The 27,910-nt window shown below is 41.4% G+C and overlaps 1 protein-coding gene across 6 annotated transcripts in view; it reads left to right on the top strand.

The window, feature by feature from the left end:
* Positions 1-16,673, top strand: part of LOC131692414 (LON peptidase N-terminal domain and RING finger protein 2-like) — a 298,979-nt gene extending 282,306 nt beyond the window's left edge. For all 6 annotated transcript variants that reach the window (XM_058979444.1, XM_058979449.1, XM_058979445.1 and 3 more), the window contains exon 7: positions 34-16,673. In XM_058979444.1, coding sequence (XP_058835427.1) covers positions 34-477 — 444 coding nt within the window. In that variant the 3' untranslated portion in view covers positions 478-16,673. The remainder of the gene's footprint in view (positions 1-33) is intronic.
* The last annotated feature ends 11,237 nt before the right edge of the window (positions 16,674-27,910 follow it).

The following is a 27,910-nucleotide window of genomic DNA, read 5'->3' as shown; positions in this document are numbered from 1 at the left end:
ATAGATAAATTTATGACGTTTCATCTTTTATAGGTCGATATTCTGTCTACTACCAGCTTGGAGAAGCGACTGCGAGCTATCGATAAAACTTTGAACCTCGAAGAGTCAGCTCAGCAGAAACGGAAGCGTTCCGTGTGTGTTGTACCTTCCTCACCAGCATCTCCACCGCCAGTGAGTTGCTGCGATGGACTGCAGTCAACGGTTGCCGCCTCACAGCACCAGCACCAGCAGCATCAAAATGATCATAATAACCACCACCACCCCCACCATCGTCATCAACAACAATGCCAAGCAATTGACTGTTGCTTACGAGAAAGAACTACCTCAACAGATCATCATCATCATCATCATGAGGATGACGATCATCACCATCATCATCATGACCACCACCACGATAGTGATAGAAATAGTTCCGGGGATCACCACCATCATCACCATCTCAGCCAATCGGTGGAAACGGCAGAATATTTGCTGTAAAACCTGCCCCCATCTCCATTCAGTCCAAAACAGATACACACACACTAAACACTAGCGCACTAAACAAATAATCAAGTGTAAAGCAACTAAATGGTTCTCTTCTTTTTGAAATGTACAACATTCGTACTCTCGTGGATCAAGCAGTAAACCAATTTATGACCATGTAACCTAAAAGCCATAGATCAATATGATAGTCAAAACAATTTCCTGTAAGAAAACAAACACAAGCAACCTTCCCTCGTAAAATCTATTTTTCTTCAATTTATAATAACGACCTACTAATAACCTAAGCAAGAAAGCGCACCAACTTGGAAAAAAGTCGAACAAATCAGATTGAGGTTAGGACTGTTCCATTAAATTTAAATTCAAGTTTCATCTTTACCATGCCTCGCATATATAATCCAAACAAAGCTTTGATCATTCTAAAAATTTTGAGCTTCAATTCATCATACAAACACAAACACTCACACAAACCCACACGTTTCAAAGTGTTTCAAATTTTCCCGTTCCAGTAATCTATAACTATACTCAGCCAGTAATGTTTATCCTGTTCTTCGAAATTTAGAAAGAAAAAAAAGTGTATTCCATTTTACTCTGCACGGAGATTTTCTATCTGCCTAATATCGAACGTTTCTCTATTTCTCATACTTTCTTCCTACTCGTATCCCATTTCTTTTTAGATTGTGTTCTATAACTTTTTTGCTTACGATGGCTTTGATTGGTTAGAAATGCTTTGTTGTGTGGAAAAATAAAAGGGAACAGGAAATGGGCAGTGGCATTCGTTAAACTTGCACACGCTAAATGAAGCATAGTACTGGGGCTCTATTCCGGCGCCCAAAAGGAAATTTTCCTCTGGTCACTAAGTGACGTGACTGTGAGAATAGAATCTCTGAACCCGCCTTTCTGCACTTAATTGATATAATTTCATCTTTCACGATTCCCAGCCGTAGATCCTTCTTTAACCGGTTTTCGATAATGGTAGTCTGTGGAAATCCCGGATTACCAGTTGATCGAATTCGATTCTCAATATCGTCTCTTTCCTAAAACATGTTATCACAAACTCAGCTTCAGAATATGCGACTTTCGACATTAGCGAATTCTTCTCCTGTTGCTTTTCCCGTACATTCTGAGCCAGCTGTGTTGAACGGATACGGTCGTGTTGATTCCTCCGGTTCGACGCAGCTCGACGGTCGCACGTGTCCCCTTCACCTGTATTTCAAGTATCGTTTTCAGGCTCTCTTACGTATTAAAGACGGGCTAATTTTATCTCCAAAGGTAGCAATGCGATCGCAGGTTTTTCTATTTTAAATTTGATCTGTGACCATCAGCTCTTAAATGGTACATTGCTGTAGGATCGAATGTTCTATTTCTTCAAATAGAAGAATTGCGTTGCAGGCCCTTTAATAGAAGACCTGCCAAAGAAATGAGAAACAGGTCTGAATTTAAAAAGAGACAGCCGTAGATAGAATTTATATTTCAAATAACAATGATTGCTTTGATTATTTATCACCAGTTGAATCTTCATCATCACGCGTTCCTTTACTTGATATTATGAAGATGTTTAGATTTGAAAACAGAAATTTGCTGTAGTTCATGTCTGCAGCCATCTAAAATAATTATGGATCATTGCACGATGACGACATCGAAGGAAAAAGTGACAGTTCAGTGAGCTTGTTTATAAGGTGTTAGGGTGCTTACAGAGTGGCCGCGAGAAGCTGAGCAGGGGCTGGCACTGACATTAAAATGCGAGATGCGAGAAACCTGCTTGCAGCATATCAAATGGAACCTGTCAGAGTGAAAGCTGAGCGGATCGGCGCCGACTGCCCGCTTTCACTCTGACATCATCCCTTTACTTTGCTGCAGGCAGGTTTCTCGCATCTCGCATCCTAATGTTAGTTCCAGCTCCAGCTCAGTTTCTCGCCGCTACTCTGTAAGCACCCTTAGGCCGCTTACAGACTGGCGGCGAGAAGCTGAGCAGGGACTGGAACTGACATTGGGATGCAAGATGCGAGAAACCTTCTTGCTGCAAACCAAAGGGATGGTGTCAGAGTGAAAGCCGAGCAGGGGTGGCATTGCGCATCTTGAAACGAAAGGATTATTGTATGCAAGCTTGTATAAAAGAGTCGATTCGAAATGGTTCCATAATGTCACCCCAGATCTGCGCCGACTACCTGCGTTTGCTCTGACATGCTCCATTTGATTTGCTGCAAGCAGGTTTCTTGCATCTCGCACTCTAATGTCAGTACCAGTCCCAGCTCAGCTTTTCGCGGCCACTCTGTAAGCAGCCTTAGAATTTAAAAGTGATTTGAATCAAGTTCCTCGCACAGAACATTGCATGAAAATGTATAACCTCACTTTTCTACCAGTTCAGAGAGCTTGTTTACATGAATTTAGAAATTTTTTGCTTCCACCCAGTACGAGGGACTTGGATCGAATTCTAACACCAATATAAACAAGCTCGCTGAACTGTAATTTTTTGAGCATTTTTACTCATATGACGTCATATTGCAATGTCTCACTGCAGTCAAATAAAAACATAAAAGTCCGTCTAAACAAGCTTTCGAAATTGTCAAAAACGTGAGGTTAAACATGTTCTTGCAGTGTTCTATTGCGTTTTTGCTTAGGATTGAAACTAAGTCAATTGCGAACATAGCTGCTGTCAAATAGTTAGTCTAAAGCCAATTCAGAATCAAGAACCATTGCTATTGAATAAAGCTAAATAGAAGGTGATTCCAATCGGGTCCAGCAAAAATATTCGCTTGAAAAAAATCAGCCCAATGTTGGTGGATAAGTTGTAACATCACAGCCTACTACAATTGAAAGGAATCGTTGAGAAGGGCCATTTGATCTATATTTTATTCTTCGTCACTTTCGTTGACTAGTCAAGTCTAGTCTTTGTCACCTAGAGTAGATATCGTAAGGCGAACCAGCTTAAATCTGAAATCATCTAAAATAAAGATATACAATTTTTTCTAACGAAAACGATTTCCAAGAAACTCCATGTATCAAACCGGTTTCCCACACAAGATTCACATTTATTTAATCGTTTCGTACTTGTACCTTGAGTGACAGAACAGCATTCTACCCTTCTCAAACCGGCAAAACATTTCTAACCTGATCAGAGCCTTACAATAATACAAACAAACGCTGACATCTAAACCCCTATGAATGTCAAAGCAAGCTTGAAATACACAATAAACCATCTTAAAACAAGTGGAAATAAAAGTGCGAGAGCAAAAAATAACCGAATAAACGGAAGTAGGAAGGGCGCTGTGAACGTGACGACAATCTTGCTGCAAAGCTCCAAAATAAAAACAAAATCCGTAAGCAACCCTTGGGACGAAACTAATCCAATCACAAACAACCCCTGTTTTCCTTCCGACTGTAGTAGCAGGCGAGTGGAAGTGGAAACTAGTAAAGCAGTGAATCGTAGAAAAACACTAGGAAGAAAAATGTTTCATCCTCCTCAAATCAGAAAAAAATTGTGCAGAAAAATCTTTAGTAGATACAATAACAACCAAAACCCATTTTAGCCAAGAGATATCGATCTAGCTGAACAAAAATACAAACGAGCATGTATTGATGGAGTAACTAGGGATGTGTGTGTATAGTAGAAACTGTAAAGATCTAATCAAATGTTGGAAAAAACAACGTGAACAACTGTTTTAAGAAACGATTGGTTTAGGTATCATATGATTTTATTTGCTCAGTGTTTAAAGTTTCGTAATGGTTGAAGTAGCCAAACAAAAATTACATCTTCACGTACTAATTAGTTGATGTCTATTACTGATGTGGCTGCAGCATGCAATATCTAAACCTACTCTTTCAATATAGAAACTCCGTTGCGCTGAAAAGTACCGTGAGATTTTGACTATTAATAATTTCCGTAGAACTGGGCGGAATGACGTATTGTTTGCGCTATTTGGTCGAAAACAGTTCCAACAATCTTGCAATAAGTTTTGAGATATTTACAACGAGCATAAATTACGAAAAAAATTGAAAATTTGTTGAAGATATATTTTTGAACCGCAGAAATTATATTGATGATAACGCTACTGTGTCCCTTGAACGTAGTAGACTGCTATCAACGAGCACATCCACACAAAGCTAAATGCAAACTTGAATGGAATGTATGTGCCAGTTGCACACAAACTTGGACTATCACACAAGTGTGGTCATCCCTTGGGTAAAAAAATTCAGTTCCACTTTCCGTAGAATTGAGGGTACCAACACTAGCTTTTCAAAACAAGGAGATAGATTATGGACAGAACTATTGCAAAATGCTTGTTCTACAATTTTGTAGAATGCATCTTTCTTCTGTCTATCCGTTGAAAAGATAGTGCTAACGCCGTTATGTTTTCTTACCAAAGCATGAATCGTATTATATACTAAAATTCTACCATAGCACTTTGTTAAGCCCAACCACTTTATCGCACAAAATAAAGCTCGTATGAAGAGACTACTGACCATGTGCTGTTAGGCCCCATTAAAAACTGACTCAGACAACCGTTAAAAGGTTAATAACATCTCTTAACAGTGCTTGATTGACTTGTAGTCTTCGACATAGTTACAGGCAATAAAATAATGTTTCTTATTTATGTTTGCAATGATTTTTGTTGTGATTTTTGTTTGCAATTGCGAACTAGTGGGTTTTCTCGATGCAAATTGTCGAAAATCTCATACAAACTTTAAGTAAGTTGGTTTCCGTGCAGCCACTGCTGGTAGAACTACGAATTGATTCAGGGATTTCGAAGATTTTTTGTTGTCACTCAAGTGTGTAGTCCTTTAAAGTGTGATACTAGTACACATCCACATCCAATCGTATATTCAGTGCGCTTGTATGGACTTCTATGATCGTCAAATTTGTTGCGAAATGCACAATAGGTTTCTACTTCTGTCAAACAAAAAGCACTGTTGCTAAGCCAAGGTAATTGCTCTCAGAAACGTTTGTTTCAATATTCTGTATTTTTCCTAAATTGACATAAGCTAAATTTAAAATCTACTTTAACTGACAAAGCCTGAAAAATATTTTGTTTAGAAATGCGATAATTAACCAAAATTGACTCAATTACTAAACAAAGTATATTCATTTTTTCATTTATTTAGTTCAACATCAATTTCACGATAACACGGAATCCACAATTTGCCTCCACAATACTCGATTTGTAGCTGCAGCTCTCCAGCGACGGTTACGCCCAACACTCGCCAAATCACGTTCCACCTGATCAGCCCATCGTGCTCTCTGCGCTCCTCACCTTCTTGTACCAACCGGAACATTAGCGAATACCATCTTTGCAGGATTGTTGTCCGGCATTCTTGCAACATGCCCTGCCTACCGTATCCTTCCACCTTTTGTATACAGGGTTCGCCATAGAGTGCAGCGAGCTCGTGGTTCATCCTTCGCCGCCACACACCGTTTTCCTGCACACCGCCGAAGATCGTCCTTAGCACCCTTCGCTCGAAAACTCCAAGCGCTTGCAAGTCCTCCTCGAGCATGGTCCAAGTCTCGTGCCCGTAGGTAACCACCGGTCTTATAAGCGTTTTGTACATGGTGCATTTGGTGCGGGGGTGAATCTTTCTTGACCGCAGTTTCTTCTGGAGCCCATAGTAGGCCCGACTTCCACTGATGATGCGTCTTCGGATTTCACGGCTCACGTCAGCCGTTAATAAGGATCCTAGGTAGACAAAATCCTCCACTACCTCGAAGGTATCCCCGTCGATCGTAACGCTGTTTCCTAACCGGATCCTGTCGTTTTCGGTTCCGTCTACCTCATATACTTTGTTTTGGACGCATTTAACACCTTCGCTGCTTTGCGTTTCAGGCAGGTGTACAGGTCTGTCACCGTTCAAAATGTTCGGGCGATAATGTCCATGTCGTCAGCGAAGCATACAAATTGGCCGAATTTCGTGAAGATCGTGCCCCGGCTGTTGAGCCCGGCTGGTCGCATCACACCTTCCAGAGCCGTGTTGAATAGTAGACACGAGAGTTCATCACCTTGTATCAGTCCCCGTCGAGATTCGAATGGACTGGAAAGTTCACCCGAAATCCTTACGCTGTTTTGTACACCGTCCATCGTTGCTTTGATCAGTCGAATCAGCTTCCCGGGAAAGCTGTTTTCGTCCATGATTTTCCATAGCTCTATGCGGTCGATCTGTCGTATGCCGCCTTGAAGTCGATGAACAGGTGATGCGTTGGGACTAGGTATTCACGGCATTTCTGGAGGATTTGCCGTACAGTGAAGATCTGGTTCGTTGTCGACCGGCCATCGATGAAGCCGGCTTGATAACTTCCCACGAACTCATTAACTTTAGGTGATAGACAACGGAAGATGATCTGGGATAGCACTTTGTAGGCGGCATTCAAAATGGTGATCGCTCGGAAGTTCTCACACTCCAAATGGTCGCCTTTCTTGTGAATGGGGCAGATCACCCCTTCTTTCCACTCCTCCGGTAGCTGTTCGGTTTCCCAAATCCTGACTACTAACCGGTGCAGACAAGTGGCCAACTTTTCCGGACCCAACTTGATGAGTTCTGCTGCGATACATCCTTTGCCAGCTGCTTTATTGTTCTTCAGCTGTTGGCTGGCATCCTTAACTTCCCTCAACGTGGGAGTTGATTCAGTCCCGTCCTCAACTGCACTGACGTAGTCAAATCCTTCGTTGCCTTGGTCATCTGCACCTACATTCTCCTCGCCGTTCAGGTGCTCGTCGAAGTGCTGCTTCCACCTTTCGATCACCTCACGGTTGTCCGTCAGCAGGCTGGCGGCACGAAGCCTTTGCGGGATGCGTTGAGCTTCTGGTAGAACTTCCGTGTATCTAGAGAACGGCACAGCAGTTCCATTTCCTCGCACTCCGCTTCGTCCAGGTGGCGTTTTTTCTCCCGGAAGGGGCGTGTCTGCTGCCTCCGCTTCTGTTTGTATCGTTCCACATTCTGTCGGGTTCCATGCTGCAGCATGACCGCTCGCGCTGCATTCTTCTCCTCCAAAACCGCTCTACACTCCTCGTCGAACCAATCGTTCCGTCGTCTCCGTACCTCGTACCCGACAATGTCTTCAGCTACATTGTTGATGGCTGCTTTTACTGTTCACCAGCAGTCCTCTAGAGGGGCCACGTCGAGCTCTCCCTCGTCCGGTAACGCTGCCTCGAGGTGCTGCGCGTAGGCAGCGGCGACATCTGGTTGCTTCCGTCGCTCCAGATCGTACCGAGGCGGCCGTCGGTACCGTGCATGATTAATGACGGATAGTTTTTGGCACAATTTAACTATCACCAAGTAGTGGTCAGAGTCGATGTTAGCGCCACGATAGGTCCTGACGTAGATAATGTCGGAGAAGTGCCGTCCATCGATCAGGACGTGGTCGATTTGCGATTCCGTCTGTAGCGGTGATCTCCGGGTGTATCGATAAGGGAGGCTGTGCTGGAAGAAGGTGCTACGAATGGCCATGTTCTTGGAGGCGGCGAAATCAATGAGTCGAAGGCTGTTCTCATTCGTCAGCTGGTGAGCGCTGAACTTCCCAATGATGATCTTGACGTCGTGGCTTGGGCAGCGGTCGTATTCTCGGTCGAGCTGCGCGTAGAAACCGTCTTTGTCATCATTGGTGCTTCCGGAGTGAGGGCTGTGCACGTTTATTATGCTGATGTTGAAGAAACGGCCCTTGATCCTCAACTTGCACATTCTTTCGTCGATCGGCCACCAACCGATCACGCGCCTTTGCATATCGCCTATCACAATAAAAGCTGTCCCTAGCTCATGTGTGTTGCCGCACCTATGGTAGATGGTATGATTACCTCTAAACGTTCGCACCATGGATCCTGTCCAACACACCTCCTGCAGCGCTACGATTCCGAACCCGCGGTCCTTGAGAACATCGGCGAGTACGCGGGTGCTCCCGATGGAGTTGAGAGATCTGCAGATCCACGTTCCAAGCTTCCAATCGCTAGTCCCTGTTCGTCGAAGTGGTCGTCGCCATTGGTATGATTTACATTCTTATCTTGTTGACTTTTCGCTGCAATTGTTTTTTACGGCTGGCTCGCAGGGCCTGACACCAACACCCTAACTTTCCGGAAGACCATAGCGCACAGTTGAGCTTAGAGTCCTTCACTGGCACTCGGACGATGATCAGCCGCCCCTAACATGGGTAACAGACGCTGTTTTGAGCCGCTCCTCCTGGAGATCAGACGCTCAGGTTTGCAGCAGCAAACCCTCCCTTCCCTGTCAGCCTACGACTAAAGTTCCCACCGGGGTTGGTTACCCGATCTTCCCTAAGGTTGTTCGTAGTTCCCGGCCAGTACCACGGGGAGGTAGGGATAGGAGTTGTTGGGAAGATGCTCTGTCTTACGCATTACCCAGCCTTTACCGAGCCAACAAAGTATATAAAAATTGTTCAGACAATGTACTACCAATTTTCATTCGGTTCTTTAGGCCACAGTCCCTGCCCAAGGTAGATGTATGTCCCCATCAAAAAGTCATAACGTGCGATGAAGATAATTCTCAGATCGTAGCTGGTGACTATAAAGCTGCCATTAATGTTATGTGAGAATAACTCCATGTAAATAATGTTGACGTTTCGTTGACGTGCTCTACCGGTGCCCGAAGGCGGACGCATTGTGTAAATCGTACTCAAAACAAAGCATTCATTAGCCGCATGGGAGTGTGTCATCGTTTAAACTAAGCACTCCTTATAGAGTTCTATGCTAATCATTGCACACACACTACTTAGGGATATGTTTTCTTTAGGGTTGTCACCCCTCCGTGTTTGACTCAGAGACTCCGGTTTTTGGAGACGATCTTCGGACCTCCGGGTTTTATATCAATTTCTTCGGGTCTAGTGTAACGATGTATAATTTTAACTAAATTTGTTTGTTTGTTCGTTTTTTTCTGGTGTTAATGTTGGCTGTACCTACAGCAGTCATTAACTGTTGACCAGAGCGAAAAGCTTCGTTCCTTTGTTGGAACCTCCCTAGCGACTGTGACAGCGAATCACCGAATTCGTGCCCAGCAAAAAATCCGGAAGACATTTTGGTGTGTTTCCCAGACGTTGCCGCTTTTCTGCCTGCTTCGCCCTGCTTATACTGTTAGTTGTGGCAGAAGGAAAGCCTCGATCGGTATATCCTCCACAGCGAGAGTACCCGGTGCTTTTGGATTTTTTGTCGTTACCTGGGGAGTTGAAATTTCACACCTATGTAAATCCACAGAACGATTTACGAACGCGAAAAATTTACAGTTTAATTAGGTAGATCTAGTTTCAACGTATACTCGTGCTTCTATAAAAGCTTATCCCAGGACAGTAAAAATCTCCGGGTGAAAGTCTCGCCGGAGCTGGCAACCCTTTTTTTTCCCCCAACTGTCATATGAATTGAAACAGTTGCATTAAATAGCATTAAAACTGGCGTTAAAATGCTGTGTGTCTCTGTGATGCTTGTTTCGGAGCCTTAAAATACCGGTTGATCAATGTTTATCACAAAAATAATCCTGGCGAGACGCTGTTTTCGATTTGTTTTTCTTCACCTATCAGAACATTATGGCAGTTGGAGGAAAGCAAATCGGTCATCACACTAATACAGTTGCACATTAGAAAGTTCTATATCCACCATATCTCATACAAACTGACATATCCCTCTTGAGAAGTGTTGCCAATCCTACAGATTTTACCGTAAATCTGCTGATCTTCTTTCTGACCTTTTCTTTGGATTTGCGGATTAACTCGTGGAATCTACTTTTTTCAGAAATTTACGTACGTGTACGCCCAATAATTTCTGCACTTCCTTACACTAAAGATTGGTTCACTTTTCATGGCATTCCTTAACCCTGACATCAAATTTAAAGTCATGCATGCTTTGGTCGATTGGATCTGTAATCAATTGAATCACAATCGGTTAATGCAGTGATTCTTAACCTTTTATGTGCCACGGGCCTGGGCTCTGAAATCACTGTTGGTTGTGGCGGACCCCCACGGTCTGTTGCGAAAATTTGTTTGAAATTCCAGTATGCACCCGGAAAAGAAATTCTTCTTCCCAGACCCCGCAGAGTATGGTTGGATTCCGATATGTCGGATGAGAGAACATCTTAAGTTATATTCAGCGGTGAACATGGATGAGATAGTTTACGTTCGTGAACATCCCACACTCGAGGAATAGGCGTGTGCGAGTTTTTTTCGTTCAAAATTGAAACAAAATCTTAGGCAGAGATGGTCATGCAAACGAAACGATGATTGGAATTTTTTCGAACAAACGAGAAATATCCGTCGCGATGAACTTCGTCGGGGAACTACACAGTTCACTTACATTCATCGATTAATTTCCAGGTGCACTAGCGTCATTAAAAAAAAAAAACACTTGGGTCAACCAAAATCAACCCATTTTTTCGAAGAATCTGTCTGAATCGATAACATACTATGTACGACAGGTTTTTGTAGCAGAGCATTAGTCTTCCAGACTATGTGCCTGTTATTTATAAATCGGGATAACCAGCTCTGACCACAATTCGTATCGGCCGATTCCAACACTATGCCACTACGCCTAACAAATTTGGTCATGTTGAGGAACGTGTTATCCAAATTCCATTTGGCTTTCGCAGGGAAGGGTTTGAACTTGTGCTGCTTTAAAAGAAACAACTAGCATTCCCTTTAAAGAACGAATGACTACTGTATTCTTTGTTAATAAGAGAACATCTGATTCTGAAGCAATTATTATCTCGGATAAACCTCCATTAATTAGTATAACTTGAAGCGGCTACATGGGATTTCCACAAGGCTTTTGTGCAAGTGGGCTTAGATCTTTACAATTTCTACTTGAATGACATTGATAAATATCTGACCAATTCATAAATTCCGATACAAATGGCAAATTATTGTGTGGTTGTTGTCACAGAGCTACAGATTTGCAAAAAAACATTTGCAAGGTATCGTTGAATATGTTTGCACACTGGCTGTAAGTTTGGGTATCGAGTTCTCTAAAAAGGACAGCGAGCTGGTTTTCAATTAAGCGTGATCCAGTACTCAGTTGCAGGAGTTGAGTGGATTGAAGGTACAGAGGTGACTGATCGGTAGCAGTCTAATGAATGTGACTGAAGTCAAATGTTAATTTTTCATTATTCAGTTTTCAGAGGTTTATGACGAAACCATTTTCACTGTCTTTTGGCATAGAGGGGATAATCGTCACCTACGGGAACATAACACTTGGATGAGTGAATTCACGAGTTACTCTGGGTGACGATGTTCTTCTTGGGATGTAGAAATGTGTCTAAAGTTTTGAACAAAAAGTAGCGATTTTCTTTGCTAAAATTTTAGAATTTTCGAGCATTTTTGATTTTGGGAACTGAATACTGAAAATCATCATCAATATGGGTTAATTTGAAAGGTAGTGTCAGTATGTGTTGGAAATTAGCAATAGATGTCATTTTAAAAGCCAAAATGGTGGCTTCTGTTTACCTCATAACACTAGAAACCACCATCAAAAAGAGTATCGTTTGAAAGAAGGTCGTTTAAGAGATAACGAAAATTAATGAAATACGCCATTTTGAAATCCAATATGGTGGCTTCCAGTATCCGCAAAATACTGAAAAACTATTATTACTATTGCATTTAGAACTGCTGGTCAGTGAATGACATAAATTAATGATTCACGAAATTTGGAAAGCAAGATAGCGGCTTCTGGTTACCTCGAATCACGGCAATTCATCATAAATATGAATGTCACTTGAAAGCGGATCTCGGAAATAGATAGTCTTTTTATAATTCGTTTGTTTGGCACGGCTCATTGGCAGTCTTCCCAAATGAATATCGAACACCATGTTCGCTCTAGTTCTGTACCCATCTTATACTCACATTTCGTGTGCAAACTCGAACGCGCTAATGTACGAACCCTATGTACGTACGCGGTGTTCGTACACACAGGTTCTTGACACTAGTTTTCTCTTTCTCTCACTCATCGTCACTAGCATTGACTCATTCTGTTTTGTGTGAGTCTTTCTTGTGTACGCACACGGTGTACGTACACGGTGTTTAAACCTAAGTTTGCACATCGTTCGCTTGGGTCCGGTGTTCGATGCAAAACCTGTACACAAATGCAAATAATGTTTGAGGTTGAACGCGTGCACGAAATGTTGTACACGGGTGCAAGCTTGTCGATGTTCAAGAGAAGACTGCTCTTTGGGATAACTCATCGGGGCCATGGGTCTTTTACATGTTCACAATATGTAAAAATAAAAACCAATAGAAAACAATATTTGTGGGTCCATCTTTCTATTGGTCGCAGAAACTTTTTTTCGCGGCGGGAAAACATTTGGTTGCCCGCCTAGTGCATCTTGAGGGTCATTTATTTTTCTCTTGTCGTTCAGATTAATGTCAGCAACGTTAATGTTAATTGCCTTGTACACATACGGGTCGTAACCCGTCTTTATACGTTTTAACATTCTCGTTGATATAGGGGCGCTCGGCTCTACATTTGTAGCGGCCGTAGCGTGCTTATCTGGTGCCCTTAGTGGAGTCTCAGTTTTGCGCTATCATGTATATTCATGAACTCAATTGACGCTAGGTGTTTGAAGGCGGGTATCAATGGCAGAATTTTATGAGCAGACTCACCTTAAAAGCAATACCACATCGAAGAAAGTTTTTATGCAAATTTCAGCTCAATCAGAAAAAACACCAAGGGCCCTTTGAAACTTTAAAACAAGAATTGCGTATTCTTCACACCTAGAACAAAATCGTGTGAATTCAAGTGCCGTCATGACGTCCCGGTTATGTCTCAGACATTTTTTACATATGCATCGTTTTGCAGATGCAAATATAACAATGAAGCTTTTATGAACCATTTCTGATAAAGGTTTTCACACAAACTTCAAAGAAAATCGGTAGCATTCAGTCATACATCAAGTGAAGACTGTTCACCACATTTTTGCTTCACTATCCTCTGACTTGTCTTTCAATTTATTATTCTCCCGTAATTTCTGTCTCTTTCTTCGTCTGCTTTAAATTTTCGCGTTGTGCCGAGCTCCAAGCTAAAATATAAACGTTCCTGAAAAAACCCCAACTGATGGTAAAATGGATTTCGAACAAGATTCGTCATGAAAAACCTCGATTTACGTTTTAAAATCATGAATATTAAACGAGGTCAGACCATATCTGATCTTCTATCGGATCAAATATAATCCGCTAAATATTCTAAATATTTCGAAAAACTCACGTAGCCGTAACAGATGTATCTCGTACGCCCGCACAGATATATATTATATTTTGTATAAAGCAAGCAAATTACGTTACTGGCGACAAGTTTTTTATGAAGGACTACCGCGTCTACATACCCGCTCACTGAAGTGAGATCGACGGTGTAGTCATCGATTCGAGTTTGTCATGCGTGGATTGAAACACGGGGTTAGTAGTTGTTCCGGCGAGCAAAAATTTCCAGTGGCACCTTCCAGATTGATCGCCAAATCTACCCGAACCTTCACTGAGCATATTTCTTGGTCTGTTGGATTTACAGGTCACGACCGTATATCTGATTTGTTTGGCTTGTTTACTGGTGGAGCTGTTTGTTGGATTGGAGGTGCTTGGGGCAGTCTTCATTGTGTGGTTATTTGTTGCTCACTGAAAAGCAGCTACTGTTCGAACGTTGGTTTGTGAATTAGGTGAAATAGTTGAAGGATAGATTTGATTGCAATAAATGCATTTTCCCTAATAGCTTCCGTGGAGCGATTTTTATGGTGTGCCGTAGAGAGACAAGAAAAAAATAATCCCTGTAGACCCACAGCTGTGTCGATTCTTAGCCCCAGCAACAGTGTTTGCTAAAAATTTCAACCAAATCAGGCAACTGTAAGTTCGGGACCATTGTACTTGAAGTTTGTATGAGATTTGTTATCGCCAGAGAGCACTGTATGCATCAGATTATCGCCGCAAGAAAGAATGAGAAAGATAATTTTATTTGCTTAACACTTTATCGAAGACCGCAAATCAATCCAGCTTTGTTAGGAGAAAAGTTGGATTTGAATGTTTCGTGTTCCACTCGTCAGTAACTGACACCAACTTGCTGCCAGTCTGACGACATATCCAAACTAACGCCAAATTAGCGCCATTTAGACACTAAATCCAAACAGTTCACACAACATATTTAAACGTCTAAAGCAACTGGCTGGTACCGAGTGATGTCTCGGTTATCCAAGCACTGAATCTGTGGGTCGATTACAAGTATAGGGAAACGAACTGTCTTTTGGTATAAGAGGAAACGTCACCTTATCTTAAGGTGTTATTATGTCAATATCAAGTGTTTGGAAAACAATTCCCAAATTTTCGATTTTAGTTCACTAAAAGTCATTTTCTCGTTAAAAACAGGAAACTCATTTTTCTCCTATTTGAAGTTGGGCCTCATATATTGAACGATATCAGTACATACTGAATGTCTTAGATGATGAAACTGGATAATGGTATTTTCCTTAAACTCAGTTTCGCTTGTAGTAAATATTCTACTTCACTAATATTCGGAAAAATACCACAAATAGAAATCCACAACCGCTGTAGTGGGCCGGAACAGCGATTTTTCGTCAAATTCAGTCCTGAGGGCTTGGATAAAAGCGACGGTTAATTTGTTATCGAGACAATGCATACTCAATCAAGGCGAGTGCTAGTTATCGTTTACTCGGGTTTGCTGCTAGCTCTCAGACTCAAGCAGAAGTCGGTGCTGCTGGGTTGCCCCAATATCGAAGATTAGGAATAGGATTAAAATTCCGGTCACATCCCATATACACCCGGATTCTCAACTGTAGTTCTCCAAAGAGTAGCTGAGTCGGGTAGCTCCATCATGGACTAAACGTCACAGTTCGCTTTGCAACTTATCAAATTGAACCCGATGCTGCATCAGTGACAAAGCATTCAAATTGACTTTTTATCTGTACATTAAGCCTTATAAATGAAACAACCTTGTTTTTGTGTTTTTCGTATTATTAAAATTTATAATTTTAAATTGTGTGTGAAACATTGAAGATAACTCACAATGTTTAATGGAAATGACTGCCATCATTTATCAAATCCATTAAGAAATTTATTCTCTGAGTTTTACATAGACAGTCTTCAAATCGATTATGGTTTCTGTCTGCACTTCCTGATTGTATTGCCAGCTACCAATGCCACTTCAGCTCCCATGTTCTAGCACAGAACTGGACTAATGGATAAGTTTCTGTATTTTAAAACAGTAACAGCAGACGTTTCTTGCCACTACTGCTAAAACAATTCATTTGTCATCACCCGGTTTTATATGATTTCGCTTATCGCGAGGAAATAATACGATGAAATTTAAAAAACTAGAACTCGTTTCGCTTGTTCGGATAAACCATCTTCTTTTGTGATACCATTCATCAAACTTCATGCATTGCAGCAGATTGCTTTCTAGCTAGTGTTTAGATTTAATATAGGTTTTTAAAATTTCCTTACTTAGCTACCCTAATTTCATGTACTCCACAAAAACAAAACACATACACACACACAAACTGGCCAGGTTTTTAGTTTAACAAAAAGAGTCAAATAAATAGAAACCGCGCTACACGCGACGATTGCATTTCGGCACTGATGGTTCAATACCATCCCGGCAACTTCCCCTATGTGATAAAGTGAATTAAAAACAATTGCTGTCGAATCGTGATAACTGCAAAACCCCAAAATCAACTGCAATCACAGAGAACAAAAAAAAGCTAGGTAACTAACTACCTACCTCCGTAGGTACCAGCAAATAATGATGATGATTAGGTTTATTTAGTAGATATGTTTTCGTACGTGTTGTTTCCCATTGGTCGTTGTAAGCCCCTAAAAAGGAGCCTCCTCCTTTTCCTACTCGCAGCAGTCGAGAAAAGGAAAGCTTCACTCGGTACTGGCGAATGGTTGCGATAAACAACCCGTATGCAGGTGAAATGAAGGAAAAGTCAAATGTAATTAGTTGAGCTAAATTATTGTCCGTTGTGTCATTTGTGCGGCGGAACCAGACAGGCAGGCAGTACCGAGTGGACAAGGCAAGAGGAATGTAAATTTTAGAAATCCAACACCTTATTCAATGTATTTCATCTTATGAACCTTTATATTTATCGCGAAATGAGTAAATTCATTTCTCCACAGCAGACAAAACAAGTGAAAAATTGTCAACAAAAATAGAAAACTCTTTTCAAAGTCCTATTTTCTAAAAGTGGATCTAATAAATTTTCGAATGTATAGTGAAAAAAAATCAAATCGACATATTGCTAAATTTAGAAAGAAATTCCCTTTTTTCATTCTGTAATACATAGCGTAGACGAGCCCTATTCACCTCATTAGTCAGGATGTCACACTATTTCGTTGATAAGTCGACTTAGGGGCGATTTCTTCGTCCTTGCTTTACTTTTAAACCAGGTTCACCAGTACGTTTAAACTGGCTTAAGCGCTAAGCGAGAGTGAAGAAATCGGCTAGAGTTACTGGATTGCGTTTAAATAGGTACCATCATCTTTTTTTTTTTTAAATTCGTTTATTTGATAAGGCAGGTTTGCGTTAGCTTAAAGGTGCCAATTTTGTTTTGTTTTACATTTTAAATTACTTAAAACTAGGGGCTTACATATTGATTTTTGAAATTAAACTAAGGCTAATTTATAGCTATACATATACACAAGGGGGTAGTATAATTTTCGTAAGATTAGAGGGGTCATTTAGTTTTTATGGCAATACGGTTTGACATTTTTAGCAATGAGATTATTGGAGCAAATAATGTTTAACTAAGGGGGAAAATTTTTACGACTATCTTAAAAGTAGAAATAATTAGAGGGCGTGATTAAATTTTGTAAAGATTCGGAGACATTAATTAGAGTTATTTTATGTGGTAGTAGAGTTGGGCATTTTCAACGAGATCATATAATATAATAGTTAAAACTAGAAAAGGCAAGAAGAGCTAAATGCTTCATGAAGATATTTGGGGGGGGGGGGGGGGGGAGGGGTGTTACTTCTGTGTATAAGAGTCAGGGGAAGTAGGGAGGACAAACTTGGCAGGGGGAGAACATTATTTCAGTTTCAGACTTCGGGAGATCAACGGATGGATTACAGAATCAGGGTGGTCTTCATCAGGAAGAATCATGTACTGGGACGCCGGGTGGTCGTTCTCGAGATGGCAGGGGTTTCTCCAGACGATTTCGTAGTGCGGCTCAGATGTTGATCGGCTACATTTCGAGTTGTGCGTGTGATGTTCGTGCTTTAGGTCCCGTGTTTGTTGGCTCATTCGACAGGGATGTTTTGTGTCGCCTTGGAGTCGCATCAAACCATCGTGGGATATTGATGGTTTTTATGAAGGTGTATATAAGGGACATATAGAGGACATCGCGGCTTGCCAACACATCTCGAACCGGGACGTTGGGTGGTCTTCCTCGGGCCCGGAGGGTGTCCATAAGCCGAGACCTGGCGGAACTGTACTCGGTGCACGCCCAGACTATGTGCTCTATATCGTGATAACCGTCGCCACAAGTGCAGATACCACTCTCCACGAGCCCAATACGTCGGAGATGTGCATCCAGCGTGTAATGGTTCGCCATGAGTCGGGACATCACACGAATGAAGTCACGACCCACATCCATCCCCTTGAACCAAGGTTTCGTCGATACCTTAGGGACTATCGAATGTAGCCACCTTCCTAGCTCCCCATTGCTCCACGAGGTTTGCCAACTTTCGAGGGTTCTCTGATGAGTAATACTGAAAAATTCGTGGAAGCAAATTGGTCTTTCAAAAACGTCACCTTCAATGGCACCCACCTTAGCTAAGGAGTCCGCCTTCTCATTGCCCGGAATGGAGCAATGAGAAGGGACCCACACCAAGGTAATCTGGAAAGATTTGTCAGATAAAGCACTCAGTAGCTCCCGTATTTTCCCCAAAAAATACGAGGAATGCTTTCCATGTTTCATCGAGCGAATAGCGTCAATAGAACTCAGACTATCCGAGACGATGAAGTAATGGTCTGCGGGTAATGTGTCAATGACTCCAAGGGTATACTGAATAGCAGCTAGTTCTGCGGCGTAAACTGAAGCAGGGTCACTGAGTTTGTAGGAGGCGGTGAACTTTTGATTGAAAATACCGAAGCCAGTGGACCCTTCGAGGTTTGATCCGTCAGTATAAAACATCTTAGAACAGTCGACTTCTCGGAATTTATTATAAAAAATATTTGGAACCACTTGTGGGCGTATATGGTCCGGAATTCCAATAATCTCATCTTTCATGGATGTGTCGAAGAAAACAGTAGATTCAGAAGTATTTATGAAATGCACACGGTTGGGATTGTAAGAAGAAGGATTAATATTTTGCGCCATGTAGTCAAAGTACAGGGACATAAAACGGGTCTGAGAATTGAGCTCAACAAGCCTTTCGAAATTTTCAATCACCAACGGGTTCAAGATATCGCATCGAATGAGCAATCGATATGAGAGTTCCCAAAATCGATTTTTCAGCGGGAGAACGCCCGACAGGACTTCGAGACTCATCGTATGGGTCGACTGCATGCACCCTAAGGCGATACGCAAACAACGATACTGAATTCTTTCGAGTTTGATGAAATGTATGTTCGCGGCGGATCGAAAGCAGAAGCATCCGTATTCCAGTACCGACAGTATCGTTGTTTGATACAACCTAATTAGGTCTCCTGGGTGGGCACCCCACCACGTTCCGGTTATTGTACGAAGAAAGTTGATCCTTTGCTGGCATTTCTGTTTCAGATACCGAATATGGCATCCCCAAGTACCTTTCGAGTCGAACCAGACCCCTAGATATTTTACTGTGAAGACCTGAGCTATAGTTTGACCCATTAATAGAAGCTGTAGTTGTGCTGGTTCACGCTTCCTAGAAAATACAACTAGCTCAGTTTTCTCCGTGGAGAATTCGATACCCAGCTTAATAGCCCATGCAGACAAATTGTCCAAGGTATTCTGTAATGGTCCTTGTAGATCGACAGCTTTGGGTCCCGTAACAGACACCACGCCATCGTCTGCAAGTTGTCTTAACGTGCAGGAATTGTCAAGACATTCATCAATGTCGTTGACGTAGAAATTGTATAACAGGGGGCTTAGACATGAGCCCTGGGGAAGGCCCATGTAGCTAAATCGTGATGTCGATAAGTCACCATGCGAAAAATGCATGTGCTTTTCCGACAACAAGTTTAGTAAAAAGTTGTTTAAAGTCGCTGAAAGACCATGCTGGTGCAGCTTCTCTGAAAGAATGTTGATAGAAACTGAATCAAAAGCCCCCTTTATATCTAGGAACACTGATGCCATCTGCTCTTTACTAGCATAGGCCATTTGAATTTCGGTTGAGAGCAACGCAAGACAATCATTCGTCCCTTTGCCTTTGCGAAAGCCAAATTGTGTATCTGACAGTAAGCCATTTGCTTCGACCCAATTGTCGAGGCGGGATAGGATCATTTTCTCGAACAACTTCCGGATACAAGATAGCATTGCGATCGGTCGATACGAATTGTGGTCGGAGGCTGGTTTTCCTGGTTTTTGGATGGCGATGACCTTCACTTGCCTCCAATCGTGTGGGACAATGTTAGCCTCAAGAAACTTATTAAATAAGTTCAACAAGCGTCTCTTGGCAGAGTCTGGCAGATTCTTCAACAAGTTGAATTTGATTCTGTCTGGCCCTGGAGCTTTATTGTTACACGACAAGAGAGCAAGTGAGAACTCCACCATCGAAAAAGGTGTTTCGTTCGCGTTATTGTGAGGGGACGCGGCGCGGTAGATCTTCTGTGCCGGGGCGGAATCCGGACAAACCTTCTTGGCGAAATCGAATATCCAACGGTTTGAATATTCCACGCTCTCATTAGTACTGTTTCGATTTCGCATACGTCGGGCTGTTCCCCAAAGAGTGCTCATCGATGTTTCTCTCGTTAATCCGTCGACGAACCGGCGCCAATAACCGCGTTTTTTGGCTTTCATCAAACTCTTCATTCGCTTGTCTAACGTCGCGTACTGTCGAAAACTAGCGGGTAACCCGTCGTTCCGGCAGGTCTTAAACGCGGCGGCCTTCTCTGCGTACACGTCTGAGCACTCTTTATCCCACCAGGGATTGGGAGAACGTTTTTGTATGTTCGCGCCGGGTACTGGCTTAGTCTGAGCTTGATTCGCGCTGTCGAGAATCAAGCCAGCCAAAAAGCTGTACTCTTCCTCCGGAGGAAGTTCTTGAGTAGATTCGATGTTGTCGGATATCGCGGCAGCATAGCTCTTCCAATCGATATTTCGTGTGAGGTCATACGAAATATTGATTGTTTCCAATGGCCTTGAGCCGTTATTGATTGAGACTACGATCGGCAGATGGTCGCTACCGTGGGGATCAGGGATTACCTTCCACGCGCATTCTAACTTTAGCGAGGTCGAGCAAAGGGATAAATCTAATGCGCTTGGGCGCGCTGGTGGGGGAGGAATCCGTGTCATTTCACCCGTGTTTAGAATTGTCATGTTGAAGTTGTCGCAAATATTGTGAATTAAAGAGGAACGGTTATCATCATAAAGGCAACCCCATTCCGTACCGTGAGAGTTAAAGTCGCCTAAAACTAGTCGCGGTGCAGGCAGGGATTCTATGATGTCATGTAGCCGGCGATGCCCAATCGCGGTGTTGGGGGGAATATATATGGAAGCTATGCAAAGATCTTTGCCTTTGGTTGTTACTTGACAAGCGACAACTTCAATACCTGTTATCGAGGGAAGGTTAATTCTGTAGAAGGAATAGCGCTTTTTGATCCCCAAAAGCACTCCTCCATAGGGGGTGTCTCGATCCAGGCGAATAATATTAAAGTCGTGGAAGTTGAGATCTATGTCGGAAGTTAACCAAGTTTCACATAATGCAAATGCATCGCAACTCAAATTATTTATTAAAATTTTGAAGGAATCGATTTTCGGGATGATACTTCTGCAATTCCACTGTAGAACAGTGATCAAATCCGTGACCTCGTTCGATGAGTTAGCCATCGAGGGATACAATCGCTGAGAGGAGGGGCCATTTGGCAGTCAACTGCTTCAAAAATGTTCTTACTGTAGGGAGAAAAGCTAACATAAGACTTTTAATTGGATCAGTTATATTGAAAGTTTTTATTATCCAGTCCACAATGTCCGAGAGTTTGATAATTCCAGTGCCGCGATTATTCTCGAACTGAAACAGAGGAACACTTGGGATTTTTGATGTTCCGGGAAGTGCTGGGAACTCCTTCTCTGAGTTTAATCCTCCGAGACCAGGAGCTAATTGCTTCGGTTTGGTTGCAACACTTCCAATAGATGTGACTTTCGGAGTCCCGTCAAGGGATACCTTCTGGCCTTTACAACGAACTTTAGGAGAGGAAATGTTCCTCCTCTTCCTATAACTTCTAGGCGCCCTAGTAGATGTTCCCTCTTGTGGGTCATCAGCCTCGCCCTCGTTAGGAGGCAAGTGAGCATAGATGTTTGTTGAGGTTGGTGGTGTAGCTTTCTTTAGCATTTCTGCAAAAGAACGTTCGGATCGTCCAGCAAGGGAACGTTTTAGTTTATCCCCGCGTAGTTTGTACGCGGGACATGCCGAGATATCATGCAGATTCTCTGCACAGTAAGGACACTTCTCAGCATTCTTACTGCACGAATCATCTAGATGATTCTCCCCGCATTTTCCACAGCGGGCCTTATTGCTACAATGGGTGGCTGTGTGACCCAATTGTTTACACTTTGTGCAATTCATGACCCGCGGCACAAACAGACGCACAGGCAGACGAACCTTGTGCAAGAGGACGTAATTTGGCAAAGCAGTACCAGCGAAGGTCAACCGATAAGAGTTTGATTGGGGGTACGTTTTTGAACCATCCCCCGCAACTACTACTGAGTGCAAACGCTTGCACTCGAGTATTTTCACTGGCTGAAGTAAGCGGTCTCTGAAACGGCCAACCCCGTACTGAAGCAGATCCTCGCATGTCAAACTGTCATCGGTGACAACGCCTTCAGACTGTACTTTCACAGCTGGAATATACACGTGATAGTCCTTCGTAAAGTGCTCGCAGCAAGCAATATCGTTTGCCTGCTTTGAGTTAGTCAGCACGACCCTCAGCCTGTCTGAGCGGACCTTTTTTATTTCGATCACAGCCGAGAACCGTTCCGTTAGGTCTTTTGAAATCTGTAATAGATTCAGCGATTTTGTTTTGGGCCGAAAGAAGACCACAAAGGGACCGGTCGAGAGCTCTGGATATTGTTTGGGTCGGGGGAGAGCCTAAGGAGTCGATTCGATCTCCATTTGGCCATCCGGGGAGGAAGCCATCGACACCGTCAACGCACGGGGTCAGCACCCGCGCAGACGGGAAAAAGCCGTAAATGTATCAAAAAGGTAGATTTCACTTATCTGTATACTCGTTTCCCACGACGCACCAGTCCAGCTTAAATAGCTGGTTATTGTTCAATCCTCGCTTTACGAACAAAAGGTTGAGGAATGTGGCCTAACGGTTAACACACGCACAAAAGAAAATAAAAGTCCAAACCGAAGAGGCAGAGAATGGCAAAATAACCTTGAACGCGGATTACTGCACTGTTCTTTTTCCAACAGACCGAAAACAAAACACTTCTATCTCGATCGAGCGATGCGTAGAGACTGTACCATCATCTTTGCTTCGTTCTTAAGAAGCAGTACAGTTAACATTTTTGCCTGGAAAATTTAAAATGCTCGCGTTTGAGCGAATCGAAAATTTGAGTACAACGTACCCTTAGCTAAAGCTAATTGAATAGAGATAGCAGGAACTGCTCTAACTAAAATGTTTAAAATGGGTGGGATGAATAGAGGAGCTAAGGTGGATTACGGCGCAGTAACCCTAGTTAACCTTATTCTGTATAAAAATGGATCGATTTTCGAACGAATGTGGTTCGATCGAAACTTTTTGACTATACCGTCGTTACTGAGAATGCAAATTATGTGCAATGCAGAATGAGCCACTATTGTAGGTATGTGTAGTTCACATTTTACTCGCTTTGTCGAACAACATAGAATAAAAGTTCGCCATAAATAAGCAGACGCCTAGTAGCCGAAGAATAACTTCCGAAGGAAACGCAAGGTGCGTGACGCTAAACTCCTGAAGATAGGCAGCAACGTTGCATACAGTATTGGTGAATGTTTAGGATGTCACGCGACACTTCTTCTTGTAGCAGTTACTCTAGCGATGTCTGGTACGTTGGATGCAAAGACTAGGGAAAACCGAGGTGAGTTGAAACCAATCCTCCAACACGCCAACATTGTTAAATGAATGGTTGAGTTTTTATGTTAACCACACAACAAAATGTCAGCTAAAGCAAGTTTTTGTTATATTTTTCCAACTAGTACGGGTAAGTTATTAAGTGGAGGTGGATTATGACAATATCATAATTAAGTATTCTTATAGCTCATATTCATGGATTGTATGCGTTTCTTTTCACCTTTGAAATATGTTTTTGTAAACTGTCGATCAAGCTATATTCCTCAACCTAGGATAGTTAAAACACCTTGTTTGTTTATTTGTCTTGGTATAATTTCATCTGACATAGATTAATGAAACCTGAAACTAAAAATCAAAACTATTTGACATTTAAACATTACGAACAATACGAAAATGATCAAATACTCGTTAACGAAACACATTAGACAACACATTAAAATCGAAGAGATCAGAAAATTATTTGAATCGCGAGCAAACGAATCGAAGCGGGTCATGCTGTTCGTACTGTTTCTTTCGTGACTCCAGGAACAGGAAGTTATGACGACAAAGTTTTCTCTCAGGAGCGTACAAATTCAGCTCAGTAAGCAGAGTAGGGTTGTCAATATCGCCTGTAGCTTTGCAGCGAATAATGCTTGCGAGGTGATCCGTCTTACCTACAGCGGCTCGATGTTTAACAAGCGTACTTAACGAATATTCGTTGAACATCTTCAATCCTGGCGATCCAGTTTCCATGGTAAGGCCTCCATATTACGGAAATGAGCGCACAAGCGAGCAGTACAATAATTTTAAGTAAAACTGATCACTAAGGCATTGTAAAAAAATTTTTTTTTTGATTCTCAAAGGCCCCCCCCTCATATTGTGACAAATGTCAAAGCAAGCTCAGATGCCAAATTTCACATCATTTGGACAATTTTTGACCCACGCCCACTTCACATGAAATTTTTTGAAATTAGTACTATGGGAAAATATGGAGGAAAAATACATTAAATGCTATAACTTTTGAAGTAGCAATCAGAAAATTACAATTTATACCTCTTTTGAAAGAAAATAATCATAGCATTTGAATGGAGATATTTATGTTTCTAGGAAAATACGGAATAGTGGGGTACTGGGTCATTTTGGCTCCTAAATCCCCTATTTTGAATGATTTTTTTGCTTCGTGATGCAAATCATACATATTTTGTAGTTTTTCTAATGTAAAAAAATCTCAGAAATCGATCGGAACTCTTTTGACCTTAGTCCGAATACGAGAAGTTGGGGTTATAGGGCTTTTTGTCATTCATATTAAATTTTATCATTTTCTCATGCATATATCTCTATTATTCTTTATTCAATTTTCATAAAATGTAACTTGTTGAACGTGTAAAATTCTGAGGAATAAAACAAAAATAAAAACGTTAGAGGTAAAATTTAGAAACATCAAACTTTTTGATATTTACTTTACAAAGCTCATTTTTTTCATTATTTGTCCTAATACCTCAACTTCCCCTATTTTCTAGGAATGAAACTTTTCTCATGTGATTCCTAAGCACTACACTAAAAGTAGTAAATTAAATAAGAATTTTGTTGTTAAATGGAGTTAATATGTGCGATGTTATGATAAAAATGTGAAATCGACACTATATGTCAGATAATTTGATGTTCCTGAATTTTACCGGTAACGAATCTATTTTTGTTATAATCCTCAGGATTTTACACGTTCAACAAGATATAGTTTATGAAAATTGAGTGAAGAATAATAGAGATATGTTCAAGAGAAAATGATGAAGTTTAAAATGAATGACAAAAGGCCATTTAACCCCAACTCCTCGTATTCGGACAAAGGTCAAAAAGGCTCCAATCGATTTTTGAGATTTTTTCACATTATAAAAACTACAAAATATGTATGATTTGCATCACGGAGCAGAAAAATCATTAAAAATAAAAGATTTTGGGGCCAAAATGACCCAGTACCCCACTTTCCCGTATTTTCCCAAAAACGAAAATATCTCCATTCAAATGCTATGATTATTTCCTTTCAAAAGAGGTATAAATTGTAATTTTCTGATTACTACTTCAAAAGTTATAGCATTTAATGTATTTTTCCTCCATATTTTCCCATAGCACCAATTTCAAAAAAATTCAAGCGAAGTGGGCGGGGGTCTAAAATTGTCCAAATGATGTGAAATTTGGCATCTGAGCTTACTTTGACATTTGTCACAATATGAGATGGGGGGCCTTTGAGAATTAAAAAAAAAATTTTTTTTGCAATGCCCTACTGATCACGGAACTTCTTAGCAATTTTGAAGATGAAACACAATTGTCGGTTGGATTTTATTGGATATCTTGATAGTGGAGTCTAAAAGTCATTTCACGATCTAGAGTAACGCCAAGATCCTTAACCCGTTCTGTCCTTTTAAGAGAGCAACCACAGATTCGGTAATCATAAATAATGGGAAGAGTTAATACTTAAGCCCATAAAGTTTTGTGTGCACCATAAATCAAACAGATGCAACATTGTAACTTCAGGCAGTCGAGATTTAATTATTTTGAAAATTTCCGTATCGTCTGCATAGAACAGACGACCGTCTGATGGTAGTAGCGGTGCGACATCTTTAATAAAAATTGAGAACAGAAGCGGACCGAAGTTGCTGCTTTGTGGAACTCCAGAACGGTTTGTGAATGATTCCGAAGTTGTCGAGCCGATTTGGACCTGTACAGAATGGTGTGTCAGATATGATCTGAACCAAGCCACATCTAACGCCGAGACGCCGAGTCGCTGCAATTTTTCCAGAAGTATTTATGATCCACTCGATCGAATGCTGATTTGAGATCCATATACGCCGTATCTATTTGCGGTCCAGCATCCATGTTCCGCAGATAGTTCGAGGGAAACTGCATAAGGTTGGTGGATACGGAGCGCTTTCGGTAAAAGCCATGTTACTCAGTTCATATTGACAACTTTTACAGCTGGCGAACAGAATGTTTACGATTATTTCGAATAAATTGAGCAGGCACACAAAGAAGTAATTCCACGATAATTAGAGACATTAGGCGCGTCCTAAAATCCACCAGCAACTCATCGGTATTTTGATGACTTTTTGTTGCGGGAGAGTAAAGCGACGCGCTGTGACACCAATGTGCAACATAAACAAAGCTTGATTATGTTGCGCGAGAGAGAGATCATCACATCAGACAGCTCAACAATCCATCGTACGGTGAGGGCCGATGATTTGGTCAACAAACGGCATCGAGAGGAAAGAGACTTTTAAAGTACACATACCAATACACCAGTTATTTGGCATGCGCTAGTATTGAATTGCTGGTGAATAAGTTTCACTTCTGCGTGTCAGTCGAGTGAGCAGTTTACTAACTGATTGGACTTGCGCCTATCGTTTTTTCCAATTTTCGGCCTGGCAACTTATGCGCATCTTATGTACATTTTAGTTGATAAATTGCTTATCCTAAACACTAGTTGCGCACTCTGAAAATAAGACAATAAACAAAGAACAAGTTCACTATCTCGCTTTTCAATTGCAATCAGAATACTCTTCCTTTATGGACTATTCTTTAAATGCATTTTTTAGCTTCCTACAGCTAATTATATAGCTATTTGAGTGTTTTTCGTGTTGGGTCTACTAAAAAGGTCTATATGTACTCGTCTCAATGCTTCAGGCATTAATTGAGATGAAACCAAAACTGTTATTAGCATTTATAATTTAAGTTTGATTCGGTGGTAAGTAGTTTCTTCAAAATTCTTCGCGCTTTTGAAGATTCAAAATTTGAATATCTCATCTTCAGTTCGGTGTTTTCCGCACAGCTGAACGGTCAGTTAATTTTTTCAATTGATAGTTCAGCAACGTGGCTTCAATTTACTGATTTTCAGTAATACATTTTCCGAGTTTCAGCAAAACAAACGTCACTTGTACTGAGATCTTGGTTAGCTCGGCTGCATAAAACTTGGTAAAAAGTTGCGGAAAAAGTGAGAGTCGGTAGAACAAAATTAATGGTGTAGCTTCCAATCTGCTTATTTCGTTGACGTTGGAAAATGCCTGTATATTTTTATGAAAATATAAGGTAACGAGCAGATTTTCTCCTTGTTTCTATTATCACCCTACCTGTTAGATCAGAAAAGCACCTAAGCCTAAACAAACAGTATATTTACTGTTGGGAAATAATTCAAACAATAATACGTTCAATGTTGCTGATGTATACCAATCACTTAAGGGACCATAGATGTTTTTCTACGTTTTCTGATCCGTCTTAAAAAAATCATCGAACACGA

This window comes from Topomyia yanbarensis, chromosome 3, assembly GCF_030247195.1.
Source record: "Topomyia yanbarensis strain Yona2022 chromosome 3, ASM3024719v1, whole genome shotgun sequence".
NCBI classification, from domain to species: Eukaryota; Metazoa; Arthropoda; class Insecta; order Diptera; family Culicidae; genus Topomyia; species Topomyia yanbarensis.
This window is presented reverse-complemented; position numbering and strand designations above follow the sequence as displayed.